Genomic DNA, 19,120 nt, shown 5'->3' with positions numbered 1-19,120 from the left:
CACCTAAAGGGTTAAAACGCTGACTGAATGTCATTTTGAATACTTTGGGGGGTGCAGTTTTTATAATGGGGTCTTTTATGAGTATTTCTAATATGAAGACCCTTCAAATCCACTTCAAACCTGAACTGGTCCCTGAAAAAAAGCGAGTTTCAAAATTTTGTGAAAAATTGGAAAATTGCTGCTGAACGTTGAAGCCCTCTGGTGTCTTCCAAAAGTAAAAACACGTCAATTTTATGATGCAAACATAAAGTGGACATATTGTATATGTGAATAAAAAAAATAATTATTTTGAATATCCATTTTTCTTACAAGCAGAGAGCTTCAAAGTTAGAAAAATGCAAAATTTTCAAATTTTTCATCAAATTTTGGGATTTTTCACCAAGAAAGGATGCAAGTTACCACAAAATTTTACCACTATGTTAAAGTAGAATATGTCACGAAAAAACAATCTCGGAATCAGATTGATAACTAAAAGCATTCCAGAGTTATTAATGTTTAAAGTGACAGTGGTCAGAATTGCAAAAAGGTGAAAAAGTCCTTAAGGTGAAAAAGGGCTCAGTCCTTAAGGGGTTAAAGGGGTACTCTCGTGGAAAACTTTTTTTTTTTTTTAATCAACTGGTGCCAGAAAGTTAAACAGATTTGTAAATCACTTCTATTAAAAAATCTTAATCCTTCCAGTACTTTTTAGGGAATGTATACTAAAGAGAAATCCAATAAAGAAATGCATTTCCTCTGATGTCATGACCACAGTGCTCTGTGATGACCTCTGCTGTCCATTTTAGGAACTGTCCAGAGCAGCATATGTTTGCTATGGGGATTTTTTCCTGCTCTGGACAGTTCATGAAATGGACAGCAGAGGTCAGCAGAGAGCACTGTGGTCATGACATCAAAGGAAATGCATTTATTTTTGGGATTTCTCTTTAGTATACAGCCCCTAAAAAGTACTGGAAGGATCAAGATTTTTTAATAGAAGTGATTTAAAAATCCGTTTAACTTTCTGGCACCAGTTGATTAAAAAAAAAAAAAAAAAAAGGTTTCCATGGGAGTACCCCTTTAACCCTTTCATGACCCAGCCCATTTTCACCTTCAGGACCTGGGCATTTTTTGAATATCTGACCACTGTCACTTTAAACATTAATAACTTTGGAATGCTTTTACATATCATTCTGATTCTGAGATGGTTTTTCTTGACATATTCTACTTTATGTTATTGGTAAAATTTCACTGATATTTGCATCCTTTCTTGGTAAAAAATCTAAAAATTTCATGAAAATGTAGAAAATTTAAACTTTGAAAGTCTCTGCTTGAAAGGAAAATGGATATTCCAAATAAATTACATATTGATTCACATATACAATATGTCTACTTTGTGTTTGCATAAAAAAATTGACAAGTTTTTACTTTTGGAAGACACCAGAGGACTTCAAAGTTCAGCAGCAATTTTCCAATTTTTCTCAAGATTTTCAAAATCGTAATTTTTCAGGGCCCAGTTCAGGTTGGAAGTGGATTTTAAGGGTCTTCATATTAGAAATACCCCATAAATGACCCCATTATAAAAACTGCACCCCCCAAAGTATTCAAAATGACATTCAGTAAGTGTTTTAACCCTTTAGGTGTTTCACAGGAATAGCAGCAAAGTGAAGGAGAAAATTTTAAATCTTCATTTTTTACACTCGCATGTTCTTGTAGACCCAATTTTTGAATTTTTACAAGGGGTAAAAGGAGAGAAATCACCCTAAAATTTGTAACCCAATTTCTCTCAAGTAAGGAAATACCTCATATGCGTATGTAAAGTGTTCGGCAGGCGCAGTAGAGGGCTCAGAAGGGAAGGAGCGACAATGGGATTTTGGAGAGTGAGTTTTTCTGAAAGGGTTTTTGGGGGGCATGTCCCATTTAGGAAGCCCCTATGGTGCCAGAACAGAGGACCCCCCCACATGTGACCCCATTTTGGAAACTATACCCCTCATGGAATTAAATAAGGGGTGCAGTGAGCATTTACACCTCACTGGCGTTTGACAGATATTTGAAACAGTGGACTGTGCAAATGAAAAATTATATTTTTCATTTTTTACAGACCAATGTTCCAAAAATCTGTCATACACCAGTGGGGTGTAAATTCTCACTGTACCCCTTATTACATTCTGTGAGGGGTGTAGTTTCCAAAATGGGGTCACATATGGATATTTATTGTTTTGCGTTTGTCAGAACTGCTGTAACAATCAGCCACCCCTGTGCAAATCACCTCAAATGTACATGGCGCACTCTCCCTTCTGGGCCTTGTTGTGCGCCCCCAGAGCTTTTTGTGCCCACTTATGGGGTATCTCCATACTCGGGAGAAATTGCATTACAAATTTAGAGGGTCTTTTTTCCATTTTACCTCTTGTGAAAATGAAAAGTATAGGGCAACACCAGCATGTTAGTCTAAAAAATTTATTTTTTTACACTAACATGCTGGTGTAGACCCCAACTTCACCTTTTCATAAGGGGTTAAAGAAGAAAAAGCCCCCCAAAATTTGTAAGGCAATTTCTCCCGAGTACGGCGATACCCCATATGTGTCCCAAAACTGTTGCCCTGAAATACAACAGGGCTCCAAAGTGAGAGAGCGCCATGCACATTTGAGGCCTGAATTAGGGATTTGCATAGGGGTGGACATAGGGGTATTCTATGCCAATGATTCCCAAACAGGGTGCCTCCAGCTGTTGCAAAACTCCCAGTATGCCTGGACAGTCAATGGATGTCCGGCAATACTGGAGGCTCCGTTTTGGAAACAGTAGCGTACCAGACGTTTTTCATTTTTTTTGGGGAGGGGGGCTGTGTAGGGGTATGTGTATATGTAGTGTTTTTTACTTTTTATTTTAGGTTAGTGTTAGTGTAGTGTTTTTATGGTACAGTCACATGGGCAGAGGTTCACAGCAAGTTTGCCGCTGGGAGTTTGAGCTGCAGCGCAAAATTTGCGCCATCTCAAACTTGCAGCACTCACTGTAAACCTCCGCCCATGTGAGTGTACCCTGTACATTCACATTGGGGGGAGGGGGCAAACATCCAGCTGTTGCAAACTCCGAGCATGCCCTTTGGCTGTCCGTGCATGCTGGGAGTTGTAGTTTTGCAACAGCTGGAGGCACACTGGTTTGGAAACACTAAATTAAGTAATAAACTTTCAAGTGTTTTGCAACCAAACTTAGTGTTTCCAAACTAGTGTGCCTCCAGCTGTTGCAAAACTACAACTCCCAGCATGCATGGTCTGTCAGTGCAGGCTGGGAGTTATAGTTTTGCAACAATTGCAACAGCTGGAGGCACTGAGGTAGGAAACGGACAATGTTTCCCAACTAGTGTGCTTCCAGTTGTTGCAAAACTACAACTCCCAGCATGCCCAGACTGCCCAGGCATGCTGGAAGTTGTAGTTCGGCAATATCTGAAGGATCAGATGTTGCCGAACTACAACTTCCAGCATGCTTGGGCAGTCTGGGCATGCTGGGAGTTGTAGTTTTGCAACATCTGGAGGTCCACAGTTTGGAGACCACTGTATAATGGTCTCCAATCTGTGCTCTTCCAGATGTTAGAGAACTACAACTCCCAGCATTCCTGGACAGACTGCGCATGCTGGGAGTTGTAGTTTTGCAACATCTGGAAGAGCACAGATTGGAGACCATTATACAGTGGTCTCCAAACTGTGGACCTCCAGATGTTGCAAAACTACAACTCCCAGCATGCACAGAAAGCCAAAGGCTGTCTGGGCATGCTGGGAGTTGCAGTTTTGAAACTCACCGCCGGGACGCAGCGCCGCCGGGACCGCCTGGAGGACGCCGCTCGCGTCGGGACCGCTCGGGACACCGCATGGCCGGGTAAGTGACGCCGGGGGACGGGTAAGGGACACTTAGCAGAGCGGTGTGTGTCCCGATCCCCGTGATTGGGACTCACACACCACGCTGCTAAGTATTCTGATAGCGAAACGCTGCTATCAGCTAGTCAGATTTGACTAGCTGATAGCAGCGATCGCTGGAGGGGGTGGGGGATGAAACCCCCCGTGGTCGCATGGTAAGATGGCTGGCTATCAGTGATAGCCACCATCTTACCGGGCCCTGCGGGATGCCGCGAGTAGCGGCAAAAATGTTCATGACGTACCTGTATGTCATGGGTCGGGAACACCTTGCCACCCATGACGTACAGGTATGTCATAGGTCGGGAAGGGGTTAAGATTTCTTTCTATTTTGCACTACATAAAAAAATCTGGCTTTGTAATACAATATAGGAAAACATAAAGTGTGCCAATAAAAAATACAACTTGTCCCACAAAAAAAAAGCCATAAAACAACTTTTAAAAAATGACGGGTCTTAGATGGTAAGGGAAAAGAAAATGAAAGGTACAAATCAAAATTCGAGGGGTATTAAGGGATTAATAAATGAGGGTTCTGTTGTGGCCTCATTTGTGAATATACCACAGTAAGGGCACTATTAGTGAGTGAGGGGTACAGTTTGGGCAATATAAATGAGGAGATAATTACTGTATGGTACACTTATAGGGGCCTTAAAGGGGTATTCCAGGATTTTTTTTAAATTTGACTATGCAACAGGAGCTGTAAAGTTAGTGTAGTTCATAGGATAGTGTCTGTGCATGTGTGTGACGGTTTTCTCACAATTCTTATGTGATTTTCACCCCACTATATTTTTACCAGCATACAAAATGACTTTTGTCTCAGATTTTTTCCAGCTTGCAATGCGGCCGAGACCTGACTCACTAGTCAGCTGATGACAGGGAGCCTGTCTGCTTCAATGGGTGGAGAGATCAATCTGCAACTAATGCAACAGCTGTAAGCACCCTGATTGAAAACCACAGGTCTGCAGCTCATTTATGTTTCAATGGGTGGGGTGGCTGATGTGTGGGAGGGAGGAAAATGGAATTGTGGGATTTGTAGTCAAAAAAAGAAAAGTCAAACAGAAATACCAGTTCACAAATAGCTAGACCCAGTGTTATGGTACAACATAGCCATTTATCCCCAAGACAAGCGCAGATCCTTCCTAAGCATGTCCATTACTGTCTGCCAGGTATGTTCTAAAATCACCTTATGGTGGATAACTCCTTTAACTCCTTAAGGACCAGGCCAATTTTCACTGCAGGACCAGAGCATTTTTTGCACATCTGACCACTGTCTCTTTAAGCATTAATAACTCTGGGATGCTTTTATCCTTTTGCTTCTGATTCTGAGATAGTTTTTTCGTGACATATTCTACTTTATGTTAGTGGTAAATTTTTGTTGATACTTGCATCATTTCATGGTGAAAAATTCCAAAATTTGATGAAAAAATTGAAAATTTAGCATTTTTCTAACTTTGAAGCTCTCTGCTTGTAAGGAAAATAGACATTCCAAATAAATTATAGTTTGATTCACAAAAACGATATGTCTGCTTTATGTTTGCATCATAAAGTTGACATGCTTTTACTTTTGGAAAACATCAGAGGGCTTCAAAGTTCAGCAGCAATTTTTCAATTTTTCACAAAATTTTCAAAATCGGAATTTTTCATGGACCAGTTCAGGTTTGAAGTGGATTTGAAGAGCCTTCCTATTAGAAATTACCCCATTATAAAAAGTATTCAAAATGACATTCAGTAAGTGTGTTAACCCTTTAGGTGTTTCACAGGAATAACAGCAAAATAAAGGAGAAAATTCAAAATCTTCATTTTTTACACTCGCATGTTCTTGTAGACCCAGTTTTTGAATTTTTACAAGAGGTAAAAGTAGAAAAATCCTCTCAAAATTTGTAACCCAATTTCTCTCGAGTAAGCAAATACCTCATATGTGTATGTCAAGTGTTCGGCAGGCGCAGTAGAGGGCTCAGAAGGGAAGGAGCGACAATGGGATTTTGGAGTGTGATTTCACTTGCGATTTGCGACAATCTCCGACATGGGCGGGTCTGATGACCCACCTGGGCATTTGCGCGGGGTGCCTGCTGATCGATATCAGCAGTCACCCCGGTCCAGTCCCCGCCGCGCGTCGGGCGGGGACCGGACCGGGGTGACTGCTGATATCGATCAGCAGGCCCCCCACGCAAATGCCCAGGGGGGTCATCAGACCCCCCATGTTGGCGATCGGAGCAAATCGCAAGTGAATTCACACTTGCGATTTGTCCGATTACTGGTCATTATGGGTCTATGGTGACCCGGAATATAAGGGGGATCGTGGTTGTCCAAGGCACCCATGATCCCCATGAAGGGATAGGAGTGAGGTGGCAGGGGTGCCACCCCTCCTATCCCTGCTATTGGTCATATAGATGCGACGACCAATACAGTGGTCTCTATACTGTAGCCCTCCAGATGTTGCAAAACTACAACTACCAGCATGCCCAGACAGCTGTTTGGGCATGCTGGGAGTTGTAACTTTGCAACAGCTGGAGGTCTACAATTTAGAGACCACTGCATATTGATCTCCAATTTGTAACCCTCTAGATCTTGCAAAACTGCAACTCCCAGCATGCCCACACAGCAGTTTGCTGTCGGGCATGCTGGGATTTGTAGTTTTGCAACATCTGGAGGTCCACAGTTTGGAGATCACTGTGCGCTGGTCTCTAAATTGTAGACCTCCAGATGTTGCAAAACTGCAAAACCCAGCATGCCCAAACAGCAAACAGCTGTCTAGGCATGCTGGGAGTTGTAGTTGTGTACCTCCAGCTGTTGCATAACTACATCTCCCAACATGCCCTTCGGCGATCAGTACATGCTGGGAGTGGTAGTTTTGCAACAGCTGAAGACACACTGGTCGGAAAATACTGAGTTAGGTAACAGAACCTAACTGAAGGTTTTCCAAACAGTGTGCCTCCAGCTGTTATTTGCTGCTATTCCTGTGAAACACCTAAAGGGTTAACAAATTTTTTGAATGTAATTTTGAATACTTTGAGGGGTGCAGTTTTTATAATGGGGTCATTTATGGGGTTTTTCTAATATGAAAGCCGTTCAAATCCACTTCAAAACAGAACTGGTCCCTGAAAAATTTCGATTTTGAAAATTTTGTGAAAAATTGGAAAATTGCTGCTATACTTTGAAGCCCTCTGATATCTTCCAAAAGTAAAAACATGTCAACTTTATGATGCAAACATAAAGTAGACATATTGTATCTGTGAATCAATATATAATTTATTTGGAATATTCATTTTCCTTATTAGCAGAGAGCTTCAAAGTTAAAAAATTTCAAAATTTTCAATTTTTTCATAAAATTTTTGAATTTTTCACCAAGAAATTTTGCAAGTATCAACAAAATTTTACCACTTACATTGAGTAGAATATGTTACGAAAAAATTATCTCTGAATCAGAATGAAAGGTAAAAGCATCCCAGAGTTATTAATGCTTAAAGTGACAGTGGTCAGATGTGCTGTTACGCCGATCGCTCCGGGTCCCTGCTCCTCCCCGGAGCGCTCGCGGCGTTCCTCTCTCTGCAGCGCCCCGGTCAGATCCGCTGACGGGAAGCGCTGCACTGACATTGCCGGCGGGGATGCGATTCGCATAGCGGGACGTGCCCGCTCGCGAATCGCATCCCAAGTCACTTACCTGTCCCGGGCCCCGGCTGTCATGTCCTGGCGCGCGCGCCCCAGCTCTCAATGATTGGTGCCTGGCCCAATTAGCCTAATTAGCTTCCACCTGCTCCCTGGCTATATTACCTTACTTCCCCTGCACTTCCTTGCCGGATCTTGTTGCCTTGTGCCAGTGAAAGCGTTTAGTGTTGTCCAAAGCCTGTGTTCCAGACCTTCTGCTATTCCATTTGACTACGAACCTTGCCGCCTGCCCCGACCTTCTGCTACGTCTGACCTTGCCTCTGCCTAGTCCTTCTGTCCCACGCCTTCTCAGCAGTCAGCGAGGTTGAGCCGTTGGATACGACCTGGTTGCTACCGCCGCAGCAAGACCATCCCGCTTTGCGGCAGGCTCTGGTGATTACCAGTAGCATCTTAGAACCGGTCCACCGACACGGTCCACGCTAATCCCTCGCTGACACAAAGGATCCACATCCAGCTAGCCGAATCGTGACAGTAGATCCGGCCATGGATCCCGCTGAGGTGCCGCTGCCGAGTCTCGCTGACCTACCCACGGTGGTCGCTCAGCAATCGCAGCAAATTGCCCAACAAGGACAGCAGCTGTCGCAGTTGACCGCCACGTTACAGCAACTTCTGTCACTGCTACAGCAGCAACCATCTCCTCCGCCAGCTCCGGCACCTCCTCCGCAGCGAGTGGCCGCTCCTAGCCTCCGCCTGTCCCTGCCGGACAAATTTGATGGGGACTCTAGACTCTGCCGTGGATTCTTATCTCAATGTTCCCTACATATGGAGATGTTGTCGGACCAATTTCCTACAGAACGGTCTAAGGTGGCGTTCGTAGTGAGTCTTCTGTCTGGAAAGGCCTTGTCTTGGGCCACACCGCTCTGGGACCGCAATGATCCTGCCACAGCCACAGTCCAGTCCTTCTTCGCTGAAGTCCGTAGTGTCTTCGAGGAACCAGCCCGAGCTTCTTCTGCCGAGACTGCCCTGCTGAACCTGGTCCAGGGTAATTCTTCAGTAGGCGAGTACGCCATCCGATTTCGTACTTTCGCTTCCGAATTATCTTGGAATAACGAGGCTCTCTGCGCGACCTTTAAAAAAGGCCTATCCAGTAACATCAAGGATGTGCTGGCCGCACAAGAGATTCCTGCCAACCTGCAAGAACTTATCCATTTGGCCACCCGCATTGACATGCGTTTTTCTGAGAGACATCAGGAGCTCCACCAGGAAAAAGACCTTGATCTCTGGGCACCTCTCTCACAGTATCCTCTGCAATCTACCCCTGTGCTTCCTGCCGAGGAGGCTATGCAAGTGGATCGGTCTCGTCTGACCCACGAAGAGAGGACTCGCCGTAGGGATAACAATCTATGTCTGTACTGCGCCAGTACCGAACACTTCTTGGTGGATTGCCCTATTCGTCCTCCACGTCTGGGAAACGCACTCATGCACCCAGCTCATGTGGGTGTGGCGTCTCTTGGTACGAAATCTGCTTCTCCAAGTCTCGCTGTGACCGTGCGGATTTCTCCTTCTGCCAACTCCTCCCTCTCAGCCGTGGCCTGCTTGGACTCTGGTGCTTCTGGAAATTTTATTCTGGACTCTTTGGTGAATAAGTTCTGCATTCCGGTGACCCGTCTCGTCAAGCCGCTCTACATTTCTTCCGTCAATGGAGTGAAGTTGGACTGTACTGTGCATTACCGCACAGAACCTCTCTTAATGTGCATTGGACCCCATCACGAAAAGATTGAATTGTTTGTCCTTCCCAACTGTACCTCTGAAGTCCTCCTCGGTCTGCCATAGCTCCAGCATCATTCTCCCACCCTTGACTGGACCACCGGGGAGATCAAGAATTGGGGTCCTGCTTGCCGTAAGAGATTCCTCACCTCTGCTCCCAGTCCCGTCTGTCGGGCCTCAGTGTCTCCTCCTGTGCCTAGTCTTCCCAAGGCCTATCAGGACTGTGCCGTGCCTCCTCATAGCCCCCGTCCTGGAACACCCTGCCCCGTGCCAAGCTTCACCCTCTGCCCTCCCTCCCCATTCCCACTCCTGCTGAACTGCCTGTCTTTGAGGAAACCTTACAATCGCTCCCAGTGTCCTCGTCCCATGTGAAGCAATTGCCGGACAAAAAAAGGGGGAGACCTAAGGGGGGGGGGTACTCTTACGCCGATCGCTCCGGGTCCCTGCTCCTCCCCGGAGTGCTCGCGGCGTTCCTCTCTCTGCAGCGCCCCGGTCAGATCCGCTGACGGGGAGCGCTGCACTGACATTGCCGGCGGGGATGCGATTCGCATAGCGGGACGCGCCCGCTCGCGAATCGCATCCCAAGTCACTTACCTGTCCCGGCCCCCGGCTGTCATGTCCTGGCGCGCGCGCCCCAGCTCTCTAAGATTTAAAGGGCCAGCGCACCAATGATTGGTGCCTGGCCCAATTAGCCTAATTAGCTTCCACCTGCTCCCTGGCTATATTACCTTACTTCCCCTGCACTTCCTTGCCGGATCTTGTTGCCTTGTGCCAGTGAAAGCGTTTAGTGTTGTCCAAAGCCTGTGTTCCAGACCTTCTGCTATTCCATTTGACTACGAACCTTGCCGCCTGCCCCGACCTTCTGCTACGTCTGACCTTGCCTCTGCCTAGTCCTTCTGTCCCACGCCTTCTCAGCAGTCAGCGAGGTTGAGCCGTTGCCGGTGGATACGACCTGGTTGCTACCGCCGCAGCAAGACCATCCCGCTTTGCGGTAGGCTCTGGTGAATACCAGTAGCATCTTAGAACCGGTCCACCGACACGGTCCACGCCAATCCCTCGCTGACACAAAGGATCCACATCCAGCTAGCCGAATCGTGACATGTGCAAAAAATGGCCGGGTCCTACAGTTAAAATTGGCTGGGTCCTTAAGGGGTTAAGCATAATACAGGGCAAGGCAACAATGGCCCAGATTTATCAAACTGTGTGAGGGGCAGTCACGCCACATTTCAGAGAAAACTCTGGTATGCCGCAGTTTTTAGTCCGGCCACAAAACCAGATACGGGGGGCAAAAAATGAGTTGACGCATTTAAATGAATGAGATCCAGTGCTGATCCGGCTGGAATACGGCAGTGGCCAATTTTGAAATTTCCCAGCCAGATCCAGCAGCCGGATCTATGAAATGTGGTGTGAATGCACCATGAGAGAAAATTTTTTGTGATTTTCCTACAGCAACCAATTACAGCCCAGCTAACAACCTCTGGAAAAGGGAAAGCTGAGCTGTGATTGGTTGCTATGAGAAAATCACTCCACTTTTACTTACACATAGTTTGATAAATCTGGGCCAATGTCCATAGAATATAGACTAGCTTAGACCCAACATGGTATTAACTCAAGATTCAGGCGAATTATCGTTTCAAAATTTTTTGCATTTATTTTCAAGCTTCCTTCATATTTTTTTTCCAATACAAGACAAACTGGAGCATAATAGCATGTAACAAACAAGTTAGAGCTGAGATGTTTCTCCTGCTCAACAAATTGGACGCAACAGCGTTTTGGAGGCATGCCCCATTACTTATGCTTACCAGGTATGAGATAGAAGAAGATTAAATAGCCCATTGATAGACACCTATACACACTTATAACAATATATTAGTAAAATAACGCATGATACCTACACTACTACAATGTAACTAAAGTGTCATCAGGGTTATAAAAATGATTCAAAACTTATAACTACATTCAGTCCCCAAAGGACAATGCTATCTAATTCTGTGATCCAGTAGCACTCCCGTTGCGACAAACGCTTTTTGTTAAGGCTCTCGTTAGCTGCCTCTATCTGGTACACCACGGTTAACTATTTCCGGGCCGTGAGCTCTCTTCTCCATAGCTCTTTCTCCATAGCTCTTTCTCCATAGCTCGACCCCTCCGGTTGTTCCATTTTTAAAAACCTTCTGATTTCTGCTTTATGTTCGGTGAGATGTCTTTTTATCATCCTAGCTGTCTGGCCTACATAAGTAAGCCCGCAGGGGCATTTAAGCATGCATATTATATTCTTGCTTTGGCAAGTGTAAAAACCTTTGTGTGTAATAGAAAAACCTTTTGATGGATGACAAAACTGCACGCCCCTAATAACCCCACTACAATGACCACAATTTAAACAGGGAAATGTTCCTCTACGTTTAGATAAAAAACAGGAACTCTTGGGTAGTCTACACATAAGGCTTTACCTAACTTCATTGAAATGGTACCATCCTCTGTATGAGACAAAACATAATCATCAACTACACGGTTAGATTCAGATTCAGGTAACACTTGAAACGCATAACATGACTTCCGTTGACCTCACCATAAAGCACAAAGAACGCATGCACGTTTCAAAGCTGGAATATCTTTCTCTGTTCGCTGTTGCATCGGGTGCCTGCCCAGCACCATCCAAGCTGCGGAGGGAGTCAGGATATTGAGCTGGACACATATCGCAGTAGTGTTTAATGTTGTGTCCCCTCAAAATAACTCACACACAGACATTAATGTCTAAACCTTGGAAACAAAAGTGAGTACACCCCAAAGTGGAATTGTCCAAATTGGGCCCAATTAGCCATTCTTGCTTCCCTATGTCATGCAACTCAATGTCACAAGGTCTCAGGTGTGAATGGGGAGCAGATGTATTAAATTTGGTGTTATTGCTCTCACACACTCTAATATTAGTCCCTGCAGGTTAAACATGTCACTTCAAGCTGCAGGCTCAGGGAGCATCAGTGTCAGCATGAACTATCCGTCGACATTTAAATGAAATGAAACGCTATGGCAGGAGATCCGGGAGGACCCTACTGCTGACACAGAGACACAAAAAAGCAAGACTACATTTTTCCAAACTGAACTTGAGTAAGCCAAAATCCCTGGGAAAACATCTTGTGGACAGATGAGACCAAGATAGGCCTTTTTGGTAAAGCACATCAGTCTACTGTTTACCGAAAACAGAATTAGGCCTACAAAGAAAAGAACACAGTACCTACAGTGAAATATGATGGAGGTTCAATGATATTTTGGGGTTGTTTTGCTGCCCCTGGCATTGGGTGCCTTGAATGTGTGCAAGGCATCATGAAATCTGAGGATTTCCAACGGATTTTGGGTCGCACTGTAAAGCCCAGTGGGTTTGCGTCCGAGATCTTGGGTCTTCCAGCAGGACAATGACCCCAAACCTACGTCAAAAAGCACCCAGAAATGGATGGCAACAAAGCGCTGGAGAGTTCTGAAGTGGTCAGCAATGAGTCTAGATCTAAATTCATTTGAGCACCTGTGGAGAGATCTTAAAATTGCCCTTCTAATAAGAGAGACTTGGAGCAGTTTGCAAAGGAAGAGTGGTTCAACATTCCGTCTGAGAGGTGTAAGAAGTCAGGGGTGTGGAAATTTAATAAATACCTACTTGTCCATGGGACTAAAATGGAGCAAAATCTACTTGTCCCTCATGACGATCCACTTGTCCGGGCTAATTTTCGCTTTTACACTCACGTTTTTTCCTCCTCGCCCTATAATAGCCATAACTACCTACTATTATAATGATACCTTGTGATTTTTTAATAACATATCCTCTGAAATAAATATATATATATATATATATATATATATATATATATATATAAATAATTGGTGAAGTGAAATTGAAATATTAAAAGATAATTTAGCAAATTTGGTGGGTTTTCTTTTCTACGCCATTTACCTTGTGGTTGAGCAAACATGTTGTTTTGATACTTTAGGCTGGCCTGATTACAGCAATACCAGATTTGCATAGTTTCCATCATGTTTTACTAATTTAAAAAAAATCTGAACTTTTTTGAATTTTTTTAATAGCCATTTTTTGACCCCTGTAGCTTACCATGCTTTATGAGGGCAAATTTTTTGCGCCATAATCTATTTTTTTATTGGTACCATTTTGGTATCGATCTGAATTTTTAATCGCTTTTTTACTTTTTTTCCTGGGATATTATAAAAAGTGCAATTCTGTGGTTTGGTATTTTTTTTACATTTACGGCATTTACCGTATGGGATACATAATGTTATATTTTTATAGTTCGCAGAATTATGCACGCAGCGATACTAAATATGTTTATTATTATGTTTACATGTTTTTATATAGGAAAAGGGGGTGATTTGAACTTTTAACATGGAAGGGGTTAATGTGTGTCTTTTAAACTTTTATTAAAAAATTTTTTTTTATAAAACTTTATTAGACTTTTAGAAGGAATCATTAGATTCCTCATACAAATCAATAAAGTTCAATTGAACTCCATTGATCTGTGTGCTCTGCGATCCATTGATAGAGCATAGTCCAGCCAGGCTCTATCAATGACAGAGCCACGGACAGCGGAGAACAGAGGTAAGCCCTCCGGCTAACTCTATAGTGGATCGCCCCCCTGCGATCGCGCTGAGGGGGGGGGGGGCGATCCATCTCACTAGCCCTCCAAGGAGCATTCACATGTCTCTTTAGACGCCGCTGTCAGCTTTGACAGCGGTGATCTAAAAGGGTTAATAGCCAGTGGTGGCGATCGTGGTGGTGTGTGGTGGAAATTTGGGGAGGAGCTGTCGCAAATCTGCACGGGTCACAAATTTCCACCTCACAGCGGCCCCCGGCTACTCAGAACAGCCGGGGGCTCGATAGTATGGAGCAGGCAGGAGTCGGGAGCTCACTCCATACAGGCTGCTGAGCACTGCTGCGCTTGTCAGCTAAGGGCCGGAAAAATTCACCTGCCCGGCACCCAAAACTGCATGTCCCGGGCGTCGGGCGATAGGAATTCCACATCCCTGAAGAAGCTTATTGATGGTTATAGGAAGCGCCTGATTTCAGTTATTTTTTCCAAAGGATATGCATCCAAATATTAAGGGTGCCAATAATTTTGTCCAGCCTATTTTTGGAGTTTCGAGTGACATTATGTCCAATTTGCTTTTTTCTCTCCCCTTTTTTTTTTTTTTTTTGTTTAGTTCCAATACACACAAAGGGAATAAACATGTATATAGCAAAACATGTGGTACTGCAATCCTTTTCTGTGAGAAAAATTTTAGGGGTGGCATCATTTATGGACATGACTATATCTTTTTAGAGCCTAGCAATGCCTCTGCAGGCTGATGCATTATTTAACACCAAAAGCTACTTAATGTCCTGTATGTGAAATTTGTGTGCGTATACATATCTTCAGTGACGTTTATATGGATAAATATAGACCAGTACCCTAGCAAGGGAGTTCTTTCATTTCAGATAAAAGGTCTGTAGATAAATGGATATGGATCTTGCAAGAGAACACTGGCAAGCTAGTGATGTAGGTTCATATTCCTCCAGCCAGAAATAGAATATAAATTGGACCTAGAAACAAGTTCAGAGATTCTAGGACTATACGAACAGTATGAGTCATTTCACATAGTGCAGAAGATATACCATCAGCATAGGAGCAAATAGAAGACACTATAACAATATGATCTGTCATCCAAAGAATATACATTTTTAACTTTCTGTTCTCCAGGGAAAAATGCAACCACAAGGCAACATATACTGGGTAAACTGCAGGTTGGCCTTGGCGATCTACACCATTTAGCTGCTTTCTATATTAACACATGGCTCTGCAGAGGATGCTAAATTTGGACTTCATTATGTTAATAAATACGAGATATATTCTGTACAGAAATGGATTACACTGCATCAACATGCTCCTGAAATATAATCGAAAATGCTGAAATAATGTCTTACCAACTCCCACTCCAACAAGCCAGAGCGTGACTAGTAAAAGTAATTCCCTGGCAGGGACTGCATGCAGATATATTCTCATTATCTAACAGATTGATGTGGGTGGCTCCATATGCATTACCTTCTTGTTCAGTTTATGGAGAGCAATGACCCGTCTGAATGGCATGATGCCTGTTTTAACACTTGATAGCCTTGAATGGCAATGACAATAGAAACACAGAGATAATCTCTTCCAAAAACAGCACCACACCTGTCCTCAGGTTGTGTGTGGTATTACAGCTTGTCTCCATTCAGTTAAATGGAACTGGGCTGCAAAACCACACACAACCTGCAGACAAATGTAGTGCATTTAAAAAAAAAATAATCACATCTGTTTTTCTAGCGCTGGAAAGCTCCTTTAACACTCGATGGTGTTACCTGTATTTATTAGCTCATCTCTGGAAGACACCTAATGATTGTTCCTTTTTTTTTATTTTTTATTTTTTTTTATTTTTTTATAGAAAATATTAAATTGTTTCTGCATTGTGACCTACTTTTATGCCAGGTAATCCTGTTGGGGTTCCATCTGTCTTTAAACCATAGCTTCAGTTTATTGCATTTTACTATTTTATCCCACAATCGTTCACTCAATAACTCACGTGAAACGATACATGGAGCAGTTTAAAAAAAACAAAAACAAGAAAATGTGCAAAGAAAGCGCAATCCAAGACTATAATGGATTGGGAACATTTATGCTAGACAAACCTGTTATATTATATAAAGCGATGACATATGATTTTTCAGAGATCCTATTTTGAAACATTTCATACCATTAAATCTGCCAATACACTCTAGTCAAAAGTCGTCCGAATCTGCCAACTTTGGCATTGACCTTCCAACTCTACCCTCATCAGATGATGTCAGGGAAAAGAATGTCCGAACTGTTGGATTTTAATTGCCTGAAACATTTTTTCTGATGGCTCCTCCTTTCTCTATTCACAACACATGAACATTTGACTGTATTGAACATTTATGTGTATTATTTTCTATTCGGATAAAATGTGAAAGTCTGATAGGGAAAGAAAGCTGTCAGCTGAAAAAATGTTTAACAGTTACTGTATTAAAAGTGAATGGCCATCTTAAAGGGGTATTCCCATCTTGTATTTTCATCTTCCTGTCCCCCTCCAGTGGGTGCAACTAAGCCAGATAATAAACTACCGGAGTTACATAAGCGTAGCTTGTGGGGCTATGCCATTTGCGCAACTCCCATTACAGTCTTCAAGGTGGGCCTGACTGTATTATTCTATACATCAATCACTCATTAATTTTGACTAAAGGTGGCCATACATTTTTAATAACTGTTTGTTTGGCTCACAGTTATCTCTCCCAATTTCCCTATACACATGAACATTTGTTACAGAGGAACATTCTTATATCCCCAATGGGGAAGGGAGGAGTAAACTGTCTCAACAGTGAAGGTTTATGCAATCTTAACCTAAGAAACCTATTAAAAGTTTAATGGGATCTGTACAGCTCTGTCTAACGTCATTTAGGATTGTTTGTTTAACTGAGGGGAACTCTTTGTATCCATCTTTATACTGTGTGATGGAGCATAAAAATAACAGAGATTATGAGAACAACACATAGAGAAGATATTATGTTTGCATTCTTAAGCCTGTACCCCCAACCTTCATCATCCTGTTACCAATTTACAGTCTGTATAATAACTCACCAATCTTTTCTTCTCCTTGTCCTTTGTTTGTTTTTCAGCTTTGGTGTCAGTGTGCAAATCCTCCTGGAGAGTAACAGCATAATCATTGCTCCTCTCCTAGAACAGAATGTCAAGACAGTTAAAACCCATGAAGACATCTTGTTGTCACAATATAGTATAAATGTAAGAATCAGGAAAAAAGGAATAACATTATTTTCTATTCAGATGCAATGTGAAAGTCTGATGTGGAACAGTGATATGTATACAAATTAACAGTAGCGTGTTACTAAGCAAGTACTAAAAATAAAAAATCCATAAAATACACAAACAATGTATCATTCTGACCTATGAGCAAAACCAGTGTCATTTGAGTGTTATATTCTGCTGTGTCAATGTTCTGCAATCTCCAGATGGAATAGATCTGTGCATTCCCACAACCTGAGCCTAATTATCTTCATATCATTGTGAAGTTTATTCCTCGGTGATTGGTGATTCATCCAGTCTTCCACATATCAGTAACCTTATACTACTTTTAATCTTTACTCCCACTAGCTCAATTACTAACTTTGTCCACCATATCCATCCATTCTATATCGGAACATACCTTTTTGGCCTCCTCTGTATGATAGGTACCCTGTCCCATTTACTGTTGAGAGAAATAAAAACCTAAGGATTCAGTGAAGGGTAAATAAAAAGTGTAGCTGACCATACAACTGCTTCTTGAATAAAGAAAAACTTCACTGAACTTAACCTCCATGGAAAGCAAGCAATCCTCCAGATCTGTCTCATATTTCATAAGTGTTGGATGCCAAAGACCATGAGTTTAGATGTGGAAAGTATTATTTCCTATTGTAGACACTCTTTTGAGGACTCCAGGGTAATAATCACTTTGTCTCAGGCTACCAGACAGTGTTAAATCTGTTTATCCAAGGGTAAAAGAAACTAGGAAAAAAAGAGAATTTCTGTGTATATTATTTGAAGAAGTATATATCGCACCTAGATACAATAAAGTGTATCTTCTTGCACAAGATCAAAAAGTGCATCTGTTTCTTAAAAATAAATGAAAGATGTCATATCCCTCAATTAACCAAGTAGCTCTCTCAAAAAAAGCACAGTCTTCAGTCTGAAATCCAATGGACTGTGAACGTCTGAAAGCACCAAAGTCAACGTGCCTGCAAATGTTCCACTCAGAAGCCCGTGTGTGTTGTTTATAGGACAGGTCGTGAAGCAGGTCTTCTCTTGCCATCAGCTGCACTACCTAGCATTCCTTTTCACACATTTTCATTTTCGATAAGGAAAAATCAATACAAGATAAAGACTCTGCGTAATCCCACAGGCATGAAAGAGAGTGATTTATCTTATTAAGCTCCAACAAAAGCATCAAAAGCAGATGGTACAGCCATGGAATCTGTATGTATAGTTGCTGAGGAATAGACTCTGCACTGTTTTATGCTTTCCATGTACCTGATGAGTGAAGCATGCTGCATCAATGAACCAAGCTTGCTGATGCTTGTGGATGTGGGTGGGAGCACACTTGCTGATAACCATCTGCAGATCGTATTCAGGGTTTTGTGTTCTGTCATCACAGTGGGAGGGAGGTTTGTTGTGTTTTATAGTTTACTCATCGTAAGGAGGAGACAAGTATCACAGTGGATTAGAAAACAGTTATACATTACAACAGAAGATTTCTTCATCTCCTGACTTCCCCCTGAAATATTTTCATATTTAAGTACACTAACCTTAAATTATTGCTAAGGTTTTGTCTTTATTATAGCAAATATTTGTGTGCGTTATCTCACGAAACCACTACAATTCTCATATCATATGCTGGGTTTCGAGATTTTTAACCCCTGACATAGCGCAAAGTGTGTGTTGCAATCCTGGAGTAGCGTGTGCTTGTTCACAGCACATGGGGAATAGTATTTTGGGTGTCCAAAATGTAGAAAGAAGAACCAGCACACGATCATCAGTTAGTATTCATACTCATTTATTTATCCTAGTAAAGTACTAAAACATATCAACTATAAAAACACACCAACTGCAATGCATTTCTATACCCATTATGCAATTTTTTGTTTTTACCAATTACGCATTTATACATTGGTGATAAATACAAAAGAATTAATTTTTTTGTGGAGATCATGCGCCGGATCTCCTTTCTGCATTATGGATGTTTGTGGTCAATCACATTTTATTGAAGGGGTATTTCACTTTAGATGAACTTAC

General features: G+C 42.6%; 1 protein-coding gene across 3 annotated transcripts in view; it reads right to left on the bottom strand.

Annotated features, from left to right (window-relative positions):
• RIMBP2 (RIMS binding protein 2) overlaps window positions 1-18,329 on the bottom strand; it is a 970,948-nt gene extending 952,619 nt beyond the window's left edge. For 2 of the 3 annotated variants that reach the window (XM_056533333.1, XM_056533398.1), the window contains exon 1: window positions 16,916-17,011. Coding sequence is in view for 1 of the 3 variants with exons in the window: in XM_056533442.1 (XP_056389417.1) it covers window positions 16,916-17,011; window positions 17,499-17,537 (135 nt within the window). In the remaining 2 variants the exon portion in view is untranslated. Of the gene's footprint in view, window positions 1-16,915; window positions 17,012-17,498 lie in introns of those variants that run through there. The other variant, XM_056533442.1, reaches the window with a different exon arrangement.
• Between the last annotated feature and the right edge of the window lie 791 nt (window positions 18,330-19,120).

This window comes from Hyla sarda, chromosome 1 (assembly GCF_029499605.1).
Source record: "Hyla sarda isolate aHylSar1 chromosome 1, aHylSar1.hap1, whole genome shotgun sequence".
NCBI lineage: Eukaryota > Metazoa > Chordata > Amphibia > Anura > Hylidae > Hyla > Hyla sarda.
Note: the sequence above shows the minus strand (reverse complement) of the source record. Positions and strands in the feature narration are given on the sequence as shown.